This window comes from Biomphalaria glabrata, chromosome 12 (assembly GCF_947242115.1).
Source record: "Biomphalaria glabrata chromosome 12, xgBioGlab47.1, whole genome shotgun sequence".
Lineage (NCBI taxonomy): Eukaryota > Metazoa > Mollusca > Gastropoda > Planorbidae > Biomphalaria > Biomphalaria glabrata.
Genome location: NC_074722.1, coordinates 36,923,736 through 36,938,230, shown reverse-complemented (window position 1 = coordinate 36,938,230; position 14,495 = coordinate 36,923,736). Strand labels below are relative to the sequence as shown.

The following is a 14,495-nucleotide window of genomic DNA, read 5'->3' as shown; positions in this document are numbered from 1 at the left end:
GCAATATCACCTGTTATTTCTCAAAAACATCCTCGCTTGTTGTGGCGTTATGCATAGAACAAGTAGCTCCTCATGTATCACAAAATCCCTGTCACAGGCCCTTATGAATATAGCCAACTGCGCTTCACCCGTTACATCAGTTGACTCATAGAGAGCCAATGAGAATATTTCAAAATCTATTTTGTTCTTTAATTGTTCATGCGAGCTGATTGACATGTCGTTTATTCTATCTGCCACAGTGTTCCTAGTTAACTCTATTACTTAGAATGCTTTCACCTTTTCTAGACAAATTACTTCGGCAGCTTTAACGACACACTCCTTTATAAAATCACATTCACTAAATGATTTGCTATGGCTTGCAATTAAGTTTGAAAAATGTAGCTGGCTTTCACTGCTGATTCAATATCGTTGTTCAGTTTAACAAATACAATTTTTCAATTTAAGTAGCTTGTCATCTTTTATTTTCCAGCGTTCCTGGAAACATTATTTTAAATTATTTTTAACATTATTTTGATAATTTTTGAGGTGGCCAAGCGGGCCGCATGCGGCCCTCGAACGCCGTGTTTGACATGCCCGACTTACACTCTACAATTGTTTTAGTTTAGCTTTCTCAATACGCTATGATCCTATCACTTGCCTAGACCAGTTTTGAAAGGGGGAGAGAGGGAAGAAGAGGGTATGTTTGTGAATGTTGACATGATCGTTTTTTAAATGTAAATTAAAAAAAATGTTCATTCAGGGCTCAAAGATTCCTCAACTTATACTACCACATTTGTCAAATTTCTTTCCCTTGTTCAAGATACCAAACAAAATAATTGAATATCAATAAATAACTAACTAAATTTTTTAAAATTGTTTCTTGTGTTGTCAGGTAAAGGAAATAATTGTGGCAAAATTTCAGCTTACTCCCTGTGTGGGAGAAATAACATGTACAAACTTTTTACTATACTGACAGACAAACAGAGTGAGTTGATATAAGCTTTTAAAAAAATAAAATCTAACATGAACACATGTCAGACATTAAATGTAGATGTTTTATTTTAGTAGCAACATCAAGTGTCTGTCAGACTTCAAGAACATTCAATTAGATCAGTCATTCCCAAACTTGTTCTCTACAGAACACTTTGCACATTCTGAATATTTAGCGAAACACTCTGCTTATTTTTTTAGAGAGATTAATTCCTGTGGTGTCTTACTAGTCAATTATTCCATTAGTTCATGGAACACATATTCAGGTCTTGCTCCACGGATCACAGTTTGGGAAACACTGAATAAAGATTAAAATTGTTGAATAAAAATGTGTACAAAAGTGATAAGATTAATCTTGTACAATAGGCTGAGTTTAAATTGCCTTTTCTAACTCTGTATCAATTACCTTTGAATTTCTAGCTCTAGACCTATTCAGGTCTTGTTCCTCGGAACACAGTTTGGGAAACACTGAATAAAGATTAAAATTGTTGAATAAAAATTTGTACAAAAATGATAAGATTAATCTTGTACAGTAAGCTGAGTTTAAGATGCCTTTTCTGACCCTGTATCAACTACCTTTGAATTTCTAAACCCTTACAAATAATGAACAGATAAAAAAAAATAATATCAACTCACATAAATGAATCCAATGATTTTTTTTTTATTCTTCAAGTAGGCCAACAATTGTAGTCCAATAGACTTTTTATGAATTTCCATCCTAAAACTGATCTCACAAATGATGTAATAAAACCCCCAATGCCAGATACAGCAGAAAACAAACAAAAATCTATTGCACATTCAGTTTTTTTTATACATTCAGTAGTGGGACAAGCCACACCAACTATATCTAAACTCTGCATGGCCTCTTTATAAATAGTCAAATGTCTGCAAAAAACTTTGGACAATTATTTAGAAATGATTTGTTCAACCAATTTCCCTTATTCAATGTCAAATAAATAATTTATTACCAATAATTAATTGACTAATTGGTCAATTTTTTGTTTATTGAAGTACAATAAATAATTGTTTAAAGTTTCAACTTGATCCGCGAATGGGTGCCGGAGAGATAACATGTTCAATTATCTAAGGGGATGAAACCCTACATGTTTAGCTGCTTCTGTGAATACTGAAGGATTAATTTCCCTTGTTGGTATCAAACAAAAAAAATTAATTACCACCATATAATTGACAAGTTGGTTAATTTTTTTTTTAATCCAAGAATGGGTCTGGGAGAAATAAAAGTAAAATTTTTTACCAGACAGACAGACAATTAACCTTTGTAACAACATAGTTATTAAAACTAATAAAGACAGAGATTTCTGAGCAGAAGTACAGACTATACATTGCTGAATAGAATATAAACAGTGTGTCATGTGATAGAGGAAACAATATAGGGAGAATAAACTTAAAATGGGTTACATAGGTTGATGTTGACATTACTGAGAACACTTTGGTAAACAATAAGTTGGTAAGTTATAATATTCAATATATAAATATGCCAACTACATCAATAATCATCAAGCTCAACAATGCAGGCAACCATCCTGCTAAAGCCAGATAACAGACTCACTCTATGCCATTGGTGAGATCTATAGATGAGTCAGGACTGCACTGAATATTATAATTATTGGCTTTGGTTTTTCCTTGAGGAGATTTACACTGATGCTTTTTGTAATTTAAAAAATATTTCAAGCCAGAGTATTAAAAGTTGAAAAGAAAAAGAGATGTCTAGGTACCTATCACATTAGTAAAAGACACTGTTATTACATGTTTGTACAAAAATCACATTCCAACAAAGTCAAACTAGTTTGAAATACACATTAAATGAATAATAAATATAACAGTAATATTGGTTACAAATGTCTATAGAGTACAATCCTGGAAATTAAAAAAACAAAACTAACTAGTTTACAAGATGTTATTTGAGTGCAATGCTTTAGTAATTTAACCCTGCATTATGTTTCCTTATAGCGCTATATAAATCAACCAATAGTATTAGTCAAAACTGTTGATTAGCTACATTGTAAACAGCATTCAAATTGCAAATAAAACTTACTATTTAAAAATCATTTATTATGCAAAAGTGCAATTTTGTTTTATTAAAATTAAGAAATTAAATGAACAAAACTAACACATCAAACATCATTTTATAAACTGAACAGCAGTTGCTCTGTTTGTGACAATGGCTCAAAGAATGGTACGCAAGTAAACAAAATACTTAACTGAAGTTTGCTGTTCTTTAAATTGCTTTTAAAGTTAGGACTTGGAATAATGGGATGAATGCATGGGTATTAGCTAATTAGCTATAGCAAGATTAAGGTTTCCCACACAGCAGTTCCCCCCCCCCCCTCTCCACACGGGGGTGGGGGGGGGTGTCTAAAGGTAAATATCAGATAAGAGTTTGGCACTTCGCCAGGATGTAGCATTTTCTGGCACAAGCTGCTTAAGGATTGCCAGCTCCTGACCTTTCCTCAGCTCTGTCTCCCGAAGCGTTGGCATAAAAAGACCTCCTTTACATGTGTTACAAGTGGACACGAATGTCTCTCCGGAATAGGGCTCTACAGTCACATGAACAAATGTTCTATGAGATTAGCAACAGGGGGCAAAAAGTAAAAACAGTAAATTGATTTTGTATAGCAACTCTCATACCTAAAACATGCTCAGTACCCTTGTCTTTTTTGTGGTCCATCTATTTACATTATTTAGTTCATATCTAGAAATCAGCTTTGATGATATCATCATCATCATCATCTTTCCTTTGCGTTCCTCATGGAACATAGGGCCTCAGTATAGGCACGCCACTCTCCATGGTCTCTTGCTAGTTTTTAAATGGCTTCCCAGCTCTTTCCTGTCCTCTCGGCTTCATCTAGTACACTGCGTCGCCACATTTGTTTTGGTCTTCCTCTTCGTCTTGTGCCTTAGGGGTTCCACCTCTAAGATCTGACTAGCACTGTTGTTAGTTTCTTTTCTAATGATGATTGGCATGCTGCTTCATTAACTCTTTGAGATTCTATTGATGTAATCTGTCTGTCAGACTTCAGGAACATTAACTCTTTCTCTGCGTAATTTGCTTCCTCGTTCCGATATTATTATTCATTTTGCTGATTTTTATTTCACTATCCTGTTCAGATTGAATTTCAATAACATTTTTGTTTGTTATCAGAAAATGTAATATTTGGCCTTGAATTATAGGAGAATGCATGCTCTTTGTACACAACACAAATTAAGTTTATAAATCCAAAAATCCATTTAGTTTAAAGGAAGTCAAATCAACATTGGCATTGTTAATTAGGAGAGAAAGAGTTAAATTAGATTGAAATTGTAATCTCTACTCCAAAGGATTGTACTTTACAAGTTGGAGAAAATACATGAAATATAACAGCTTGATAAATACTTTCTTTAGAACAATGAATAGGATCAAATAACTTCAGTTTTACTGTACAACTATTGCACACTGATAAATATTTGTCGTACAGTAGAATGTTGGGTTTCAGGAAAATCAAGAAGTTGAAAATTAGTTACAAGGGTCAGTGATGGCAGTTACTGATTATAAAGGTATTTAGGATAACATCAATTTATGTTTTTTTTTTACAACAGACAAACTGCTCAGCAGAGAAAAAAAAGCTAAGAAGCAGAAGTAGAACAGTTAGCAATAATTTAAATATAACTGACCTATATAAGAATAGGGTACAATACTGAGTTGGTAATGATTCTAAACTATTTCTTGGGGTTTAGGTTAATGCTTGATTTCTTTTTTTTAAAAAAAAAAGATCAACTAAAAATTGTTGAATCTTAACTACATAAATATTAATTTGAAAACGAGAAAAAAAAATACTGTTCAGAAATTTAAGAGAAAAAATGCAATAGGTCAAAGTCGCCAAGCAACAGCAAGAAACAAAAATGAATATAGATCTATATTTAAGCAAGAAAAAATTGGTTGAGACTCATTTAAATAAACACATTTTGAGCATGCAAAAAAAAAACTTTAAAAAAAAAATTTGCAAAACTTGTGCATGTTCCAACAAGTTACATTTAAAATGTCTGACAATGGAACAATAGATAAGAAAGAGCAAATACTAGATACAAACAACTGCAGCTTCTAGATACAAACAACAATAGCACCAGGGGGGGTCAAAAGTACACGCACCAGATGTGTTGAATACATCCCAACAGCTCAACATCGAAATGATGTGTCCATCATGTGAACTCATCAGCAATGATTTCAGAAACAATATTTGTACAATGAGGGAAACAAACAGATAGGAGCCCAACATCCTGAAAAGCAGGATGGATATTGGAGTTAAGTCCCTTAAGATAACAGTGGCTACTGGCTAAAATACAATCAACCAGGACACATCAGTATCAAGTGAAAGACAGCTGCTACCAAGTTAAACCAACGAATCCCTGTTATATTACTCATTCAAATTAAATTAAAAAGTTACTTCATTAACAAAACTATTTTAAAAACTCCCTTTCAGACCTTGTATTTCATAGGGCAGAAGATGTTAAGGTCGTCTGTTTCCGTCTTTAATTTCCCTAACTTAAGTCAGGTACCCATTAGAGTTGGGTGGACTCAGGTGCACCCTAAGGATCCCAAAATTCAAAATCCCAGTCTTCACAGAGATTTGAACCCAGGAAGCTGGTTTGGAATCCAAGCCCTTAACCACTCCACCACTGCATCCCCCAATACAATAATATTTGTTATGAATACCAGAAAAACTTCAGGAAATAAATTGGGTTTAAGGACAATGTGGGGAGTAGATTATCCTAAAAACAAGGGAAGCAACAAGATAAATATGGGATTACGTTATATTATAAATAGAGCACATTAATACAAAAAACTATATAATAATAGACTACCGGTACACAAAAAACATGTTCAAAAATGGACAACAATCGATTCATAAAGTATTTGTAACACAATGAACTCAATTCTTGTGCTATCACAATATTTGGGCTGTTTTACCCCATCATCTTTAACATTAGGGCTTGCTAAAGGTGGGCTTCATCATAGGCTCTTTGTACAATAATTCATCATAATAGTTCTTACTAAATGTAACATTGCACTCAGGAAGCAACAATTGTTCCATTTACTAATTGTCTGATCAATGAGGCAGAGTATAACATTGTTCCTGTGGCATCCTGGACTTTTGTCTTTCTTTCCTCACTTTCAACTTTTTCTGTTTCTAAAATTGGTGTCAAATGTTTACATAAAAAAAAAAAAAAGAGACAATATCTGTATGTGTTAAGTATTTCACAAGCACTTTCTCCTTTTGCAGCAAGAACTTTAAACATTCAGCAAGAACTTTAAACATTTAGCAATAAACTTCAAATGTTTTAGCAGTAAGTACACAGTTTGCATTATTTTCAATTCATAAAAAAACCCTTTTCATTGAGTCTTCTTACAGGGCAGCATTTTTTAATCTGAGGTACGCACACAACCTGGAAGTGATGATTGTAGGGAATTGTGGGAAGATAAATTTTGATACCAGACAACAGCTTTGTGTGTGTGTGTATATATATATATAGGCCTAAATACTGGTGACAGCAAGGGGTTAAAAGTAATTTAAAAATCTAAGCATGGAGCGCTAGAAATTTTTTTAAAAAGTCAACTCAATACTTGGATAACAGAAAGAAAGAAAAATGCTGTTCTAGAAACAAAGTAAAATGCAATTGAAATATGTTGTATACCAGCATCAAAAGGGAAAATCAGTTAAGGTAATGATACCTTGTGATCTATCGGGCAGACGACGTGAAGCTCTTCTGCTTCTATGGCTAACGGTTTACGAGTGTGTCTCGTGGCAAGCAAAATAATCAACCATTTCTACTTTCCCAACCTTTGTCAAGTACCTATTAGAGTTGGGTGGACTCTGGGGCACCCTAAAACTTCAGTGTCCCAGTCCAGCAGGATTTGAACTTCAGACCCCTTGATTTGGAAGCCAAGGGCTTTACCACTCAGCCACCATGCCCCACCAGACAATATAACATTATAGCATTAATATCTTGATGTGTCTCGTGGTAAAAAAAAAAAAAAAGTACAATAGTACAATACACAAACACAGAATAATTTGAAGTTTTCAATGATCTTCATGCAGTGAATTATGTTACAGATTACAAAGAAGTTTACTGGCAAGCAAATATAATACCATCACATATCTTAAAAAAAACAAAAACATTTGAAATAAATTAGGAACATTTAACTGTTCTCATTTAAGATACAAATCACAATTCTTAACATTTCACAGCCAAATAAATTTAGACAATTTTTGCAGACAAGATACTAAAATGGACAAAGAAAATCAAAATATTAACTCCTGTTTAAAAAAAAAACAGAAATAATTTCCATTTCATTATCATTATTTTCAGAACACCAAGCAAGTAGTTTGGCATAATACCTTTTTTTTAAATGCATGACAGCAAAATGGACAGTAAAATACAAAAAGCAGTTTATTCAATACTTATACATAAAAATAATTCAAATGCAATATGGTTTACAAACAAACGCATATCATCTATTTATAAATATAGCAGTTTAGTGGCACATAAGTAGTAACACAAAGTTATAATATATAAAAATACTTAACACAAGACTAAACATACAGAAGTTTTTCTTACGAAAAACTATTTTAGGCACTGGTATATATTTCATTACCCATTTCTACCCTGTAGAGCGAATGCTCAATTCTTTTAGCAAAGCATATTACAGTCATTGGTATTGTAGTAGAAATTTAAGACAAAAAAAAAAAACACAGATTCATCTCCTTAAAGGAAACAAAACAATAAATAATAATTCATTGTTTCGTTAAAGTTTCAACAAACTTTCTTGTTGCTGATGCAACATTTTGTTACCAGAAGAGTAGTCAAAGATTGGACGATTCACTGGCAAATAACTTGCTCAAACCTGTTAGCCCTGTACGCTGTCTTCACTTGTTCTCTCAGGAAAGAAATGAAGCCATCTTTCTTCAGATCTACAGTTATAACCTGAAAAGTTAGAGAAAACTGAGTAATATTTGTTCAGTTATAGCCAATAGCCTAAGAAAAAAATGTGAATAAATAATTTTAAATTATCATTTTTACCGCCCCAAATGATGCCCTACAGATGCTTTGTACCAGACTGAGTGAGTTTATATTAGCTTTTTAAAAATAAATGATATGCTGATTATACAAATACATAATCTGAATTCATTAAACAGTCACAAACAGTTCAAGCATATATAGATCAGTTTCTCTTGAAAGGGAAGATGGAAAAGATCAAGACGCGTGTAGTCACTTGATGATCTTCTCTATGTGTTGCATCTGGTCTCTAGTGGAATGTTTTTGATGAAAGAGTCCTAAATAATCCCCTGGACCTGATAAAATAACAAATGAAATTATCCGGGGACTAGGATCACAGACCCAAACGACTTCTGTACGGGGAGTTGTGTGCAGGAAAGCACTCCCAGGGAGGTCAATACAAGCGCTATAAAGACACTCTCAAGAGCTCCTTCAAGGAATGCAATATCGACATTCAGGGCTGGGAAGCACTAGCTCTCTATCCCTCCTCATGGCCTGAAGCTGTGAGTCTCAGTCTCAAGATTTGAAGCAAGAAGAGTGGTCAGGGTGAAAGAGCGCCGAACCAACAAAAAGCTGTGAGAAGAAACAGGCCTATCTGCAACTGATGAAACCTACCCATGTCACATACATGGCCGGCTTTAAATGTGCTCATCTTTGATCACAAAGGAGAAGCTATGCTTAACTTTATCTATGGAGAACATACCACAGTAATGGAGAACATACCACAGGAATGGAGAACATACCACAGGAATGGAGAACATACCACAGGAATGGAGAACATACCACAGGAATGGAGAACATACCACAGGAATGAAGAACATAACACAGGAATGGAGAACATACCACAGGAATGGAGAACATACCACAGCAATGGAGAACATACAACAGGAATGGAGAACATACCACAGCAATGGAGAACATACCACAGGAATGGAGAACATACAACAGTAATGGAGAACATACCACAGCAATGGAGAACATACCACAGGAATGGAGAACATACCACAGCAATGGAGAACATACCACAGGAATGGAGAACATACCACAGGAATGGAGAACATACCACAGTAATGGAGAACATACCACAGGAATGGAGAACATACCACAGTAATGGAGAACATACCACAGGAATGGAGAACATACCACAGGAATGGAGAACATACCACAGGAATGGAGAACATACCACAGCAATGGAGAACATACAACAGGAATGGAGAACATACCACAGTAACGGAGAACATACAACAGGAATGGAGAACATACCACAGTAATGGAGAACATACCCCAGGAATGGAGAACATACCACAGTAATGGAGAACATACCACAGGAATGGAGAACATACCCCAGGAATGGAGAACATACCCCAGGAATGGAGAGCTGCAAACATCATACCCATTTTAAAGAAAAACAAACCACCAGAAGACACACACACACAAAAATAAAGAGTCCATGTAATCCTAACACATTTCCAATGAGTATGCCATCAAGTAGTGACTGTAGAGATCTAGCAGACAGCACAAAGGCTAAGTATTATTTGTTTTGACATGGATACTACAGTAATCAAGTGCTATCCATTTTAATCTGCAATACATCAAGTTTGTTAGATTTATTTTTTGATGTGTGCTCTAAAATCAGATGTTAAAAAAGCATTGTTCACCATGCCCTACCTGGCCGCCTCTGGTAATTGCCAGAATGCCTTGGGAGTTTGTATTCAGCACAGCGGCAAAGATGACATCCACTGACACCCTGGTGCAGCACAGACACATGGCCGTCTCCATGTCGCACATGTACAAGTAGCCATACTTGGTGACCACAAACAGAAGGCCATAGTCCACAGAGATCTATAAATAGAACACGAAATATCAAAATACAATGGGAAAGTCAATTACATTAAGAGTGTTATCCTAACATTATAACTAAATTGAGGTTTAGTACTACTAATACATCTAAAACACTTTTTTTTTAAATTACATTTTCAATAAATTTCTAGCCTGCCTAAGAATAAAATTCAAAGTCTGATACACTTCAGGCTGGGCTAAACTTTGTATATATATAAACTTTATTTAAGTCTTTTTTTTTTTGTGATTAATTTATTGTTCTTTAATTTAAAAAAAATAATTTAATAAGTAAAGAGTAATAGACCTAAATAGAAACTCATAAACTGATGATTGCACGAAGCGCCGAGCTCTCATTCTCGTGTGACTTAACAATCACTTTAAAAATATAATCGTGATTCTGTACAGTCAACCAAACAATGAAATCAATAAAATCTTTTAAAATAGTGTTCTGTCTATAGGAATATGAAATTATAGTTATTCCCTTTGTTAACTCTTTCTCTCCTACTCAATGATACCATCGTTGATTTGGCCTCATTAAATTAAATTAATGTTTAATTCTATAAACTTGACTTTGTGTTATATAAAAAGAGCATGCATTTCCCTTTAATGCTATACCAAATACAACATTTTCTGATAACAAAAGACAAAGCTATTGAAGCTTAATCATAACAGGGGAGTGAAATAGTAATGAGCAAAATGAAGAATTCCTTCGAAAATGGGAAAAATAATAATGGAGAAAAAGAGTTAAGCCCATCTTCAATACTCCAGTAGCATGCTAAGTGCTCAAAGGTCCAATCTCTTTAATGGAGATGAAGAAGGTACCTGGGACAAGGTTTTCATTCTGTCACTCAGTTCCAGTCGAATATTGGGACAAGGTTTTCATTCTGTCACTCATTTCCAGTCCAATATTGGGACAAGGTTTTCATTCTGTCACTCAGTTCCAGTTCAATGTTGGGACAAGGTTTTCATTCTGTCACTCAGTTCCAGTCCAATATTGGGACAAGGTTTTCATTCTGTCACTCAGTTCCTGTCCAATATTGGGACAAGGTTTTCATTCTGTCACTCAGTTCCAGTCCAATATTGGGACAAGGTTTTCATTCTGTCACTCAGTTCCTGTCCAATATTGGGACAAGTTTTTATTCTGTCACTCAGTTCCAGTCTGTCACCTGATGCACATACCTTGCCGTGGTGTGACAGCTTGAGTGCCTCAATGACCCTCAGAGCTATACCGGCGGGAGCTCATCACTCCTGGCAGGTACTACCAAGCCGGACAGGTCTGTTAGGAAAGAGGCCAGACAAAAGGTGCATCCCCCTCCCCGGGACACAGGGGTTGTGCGATAGGCTAACAACCTTTCCATGGAAAAAAAAAGTGTTATAGAAACCAGAACAAAAGCACAAACACTAAACATTGTCAGAGGCGAAAGTAGAGCTCCACAAAGGAGACTTATGAAGCTATGCAGGGAAAGTCGAACGAATCCTGTGAGGCCGACCACTCTACTTAAACCAATGAAAAAGAAACACTTCCTTATTCAGAAGGCAGCATTTAACTTGGGAACATGGAATGTCCGCACTTTACTAGAACCAGGTAGATGTGCACAAACTGCCAAGGAAATGGCCAACTACAAACTACAGATCCTGGGAATGAGTGAAGTTCGATGGAACACATTCGGTGAAACAAGACTGCAATCAGGAGAAACCCTTCTCTTCTCTGGAAAGGAAAAAGAAGATGACTTACATGAAAATGGTGTAGCACTACTACTAAACAAGGAAGCTTTCAAAAGTCTTTTAGAATGGGAACCAGTTTCAGAACGAATAATTAGAGCCAAATTTTTGTCTAAGTTCAAAAATGTTCACATCATTAAGTGCTATGCTCCCACCAACCTTGCAAGTGATACTGACAAAAATACATTCTATGACCAACTGCAAAGTATAGTTGACAAAATACCTACAAGAGATGTTTTGATCGTCATGGGAGACTTGAATGCCAAAGTGGGAAGTGACAACAGAGAGAGAGAGAAAAGTATGGGCACCCATGGACTTGGCACCATAAACGAAAATGGAGAAATGTTTGCAGACTTCTGCACATTTAATGAATTAGTGATAGGAGGCAGCATTTTCCCCCACAAAAAATGCCACAAAGTGACATGGGTTTCACCAGACAATAAAACAGAGAATCAAATCGACCACATTACCATACGGCGGAACTGGAGAAGCACATTACCAGATGTACGAAACAGAAGAGGAGCAGATATTGGCTCAGACCACCACCTAGTTGTTGCCAAACTAAAAATGAAGCTGGCCAGCAATAAAACAGAAAGAAACAAAAGGAAAAGATTTGACCTAGACAAGCTCAACAACACACAGATTAAAAAGGAATTCCAACTATCCCTTCAAAATAGATTTGCTGTGCTACAACTAGATGAGGCCAAATAAAGCGTCGATAAATCTTGGCAAAATTTCAAAGAAATTATTACTGAAACAAGCAATGAAGTACTAAGCCTTAACCCTAAGAAGAAAAAACAGTGGATTAGTGACGAGACATGGAAATTAATCGAAGAAAGGAAATGCGCTAAACAGGCAGTTAACCTAGCAAAAACAAGAAACCACAAGCAACAATCAAAACAAGACTACCAAGCAGTTTCACAGAAAGTCACCAAAATGCTTAGACAAGACAAACGATCATTTTACAATAATCTGGCAGAACAGGCAGAAGAAGCAGCAGGTAAAGGAGATATAAAACAACTATACAAAATCACCAAACTTCTCAGTACCAAAAAGGCTAATTGCAATGTTCCAGTCCGAAACAAATACGGAAAACTACTTTCTTCAATAAATGAACAACTTGAAAGATGGAAAGAATATTTTCAAGAAGTGCTCAATAGACCTAAACCACGAAATCCACCAGATCTAAATGCAGGACCAACACTAGACATAAACATGGAAGAAATAACAAAAGAAGAAATAAGGAATGCACTCAAACAAATGAAGACAGGTAAAGCAGCTGGAATTGACAACATACCACCCGAAGTCCTAAAAGAAGGAGGAAGTGAAATAGTTGACCAAATGCACAAACTATTCAACAAAATTTGGTTAACAGAAACACCTCCGGGTGAGTGGAAAAAGGGCTTGCTAATTAAAATACCAAAGAGTGGAGATCTATCACAATGTGAGAAATGGCGAGGCATCACTTTGCTGTCAGTACCAAGCAAGATTTTTAGCAGAATCCTACTAAACAGAATAAAGGGAGCATGTGATGAACACCTAAGGGAAGAACAGGCCGGATTCAGAAAAGGGAGATCTTGTGCTGACCAAATAGCTACACTCAGGATAATTGTAGAACAATGTGTCGAATGGCAATCTCCTCTCTATGCAACTTTTGTTGACTTTGAAAAAGCTTTTGATAGTGTCGACAGAGAATCTATCTGGACTGTAATGAGACATTATGGGATCCCCAATAAAATAATAACCATAATCAAGAACCTTTATGATGGTTTCACCTGCCAAGTAACCCACTGTGGCAAGCTGTCAGAGGAATTTCCAGTCACAACAGGAGTCAAACAGGGATGTCTTCTTTCACCACTCCTGTTCCTTCTAGTTCTGGATTGGGTCACAAAAGAAGCCAACTCTAACGCAGGGAAAGGAATCCAATGGACTCTCACACAAAAGCTGGAAGATCTGGAATTCGCTGATGACATAGCCCTATTATCACACAGACTACAGGATATGCAAGAAAAGGTCACAGCTTTAAGCGAAGTAGGAAAAAGAGTAGGCCTCAAAATAAACCACCAAAAAACTAAAGTACTTAAAGTAAACAATAAACAAAGTGGAGACATAGTATTGGATTCTCAGACAATAGACCAAGTAGAAAATTTTATATACCTTGGGAGTGTAGTCAGTATATCAGGTGGAACAGATGAAGACATTAAACGCCGTATAAATCTAGCATGTCAGACATTTACACAGCTAAACCAACCTGGAAATCTCCTTACATCTCAAACAAGACTAAACTAAGAATCTTTAATTCTAATGTCAAGGCTGTCCTACTGTATGGTTCTGAAACATGGAGAACAACTGAAGCCACAACAAAAAAAATACAGACCTTCATCAACAGATGCCTGAGAAATATCCTAAAAATACACTGGTATGACAAAGTAGAAAACACCAAACTGTGGGAGATGAGTGGACAGAAAAATATAGAAGTGCAGATCTTAGAGAGGAAGTGGAGATGGATTGGTCACACCCTTAGAAAAGATACCAGCAACAGAGCTAGGCAGGCCATAGAGTGGAACCCCCAGGGAACAAGACGCAGAGGAAGACCAAAAAGAACATGGCGACGCAGTGTACTTGAAGAAGCAGAAAAGACCGGGAAGAGCTGGGACACCATCAAAAAGCTAGCAAGAGACCGTGGAGAGTGGCGTGTTTATGTCGAGGCCCTATGTTCCAGGAGGAACTCAAAGGAATGATGATGATGATGATGACTCAGTTTCAGTCCAATATTGGGACAAGGTTTTCATTCTGTCACTCAGTTCCTGTCCAATATTGGGACAAGGTTTTCATTCTGTCACTCAGTTCCAGTCCAATATTGGGACAAGGTTTTCATTCTGTCACTCAGTTCCAGTCCAATACTGGGACAA

General features: G+C 35.9%; 1 protein-coding gene across 2 annotated transcripts in view; it reads right to left on the bottom strand.

The window, feature by feature from the left end:
- Positions 1-1,016: 1,016 nt before the first annotated feature.
- The window catches only part of LOC106069229 (clathrin heavy chain 1-like), a 30,713-nt gene continuing 17,234 nt past the window's right edge, over positions 1,017-14,495 (bottom strand). For both annotated transcript variants that reach the window (XM_056006244.1, XM_056006243.1), the window contains exons 9-10: positions 9,691-9,864; positions 1,017-7,950 (exon numbers count right to left, since the gene is read on the bottom strand). In XM_056006244.1, coding sequence (XP_055862219.1) covers positions 7,846-7,950; positions 9,691-9,864 — 279 coding nt within the window. In that variant the 3' untranslated portion in view covers positions 1,017-7,845. The remainder of the gene's footprint in view (positions 7,951-9,690; positions 9,865-14,495) is intronic.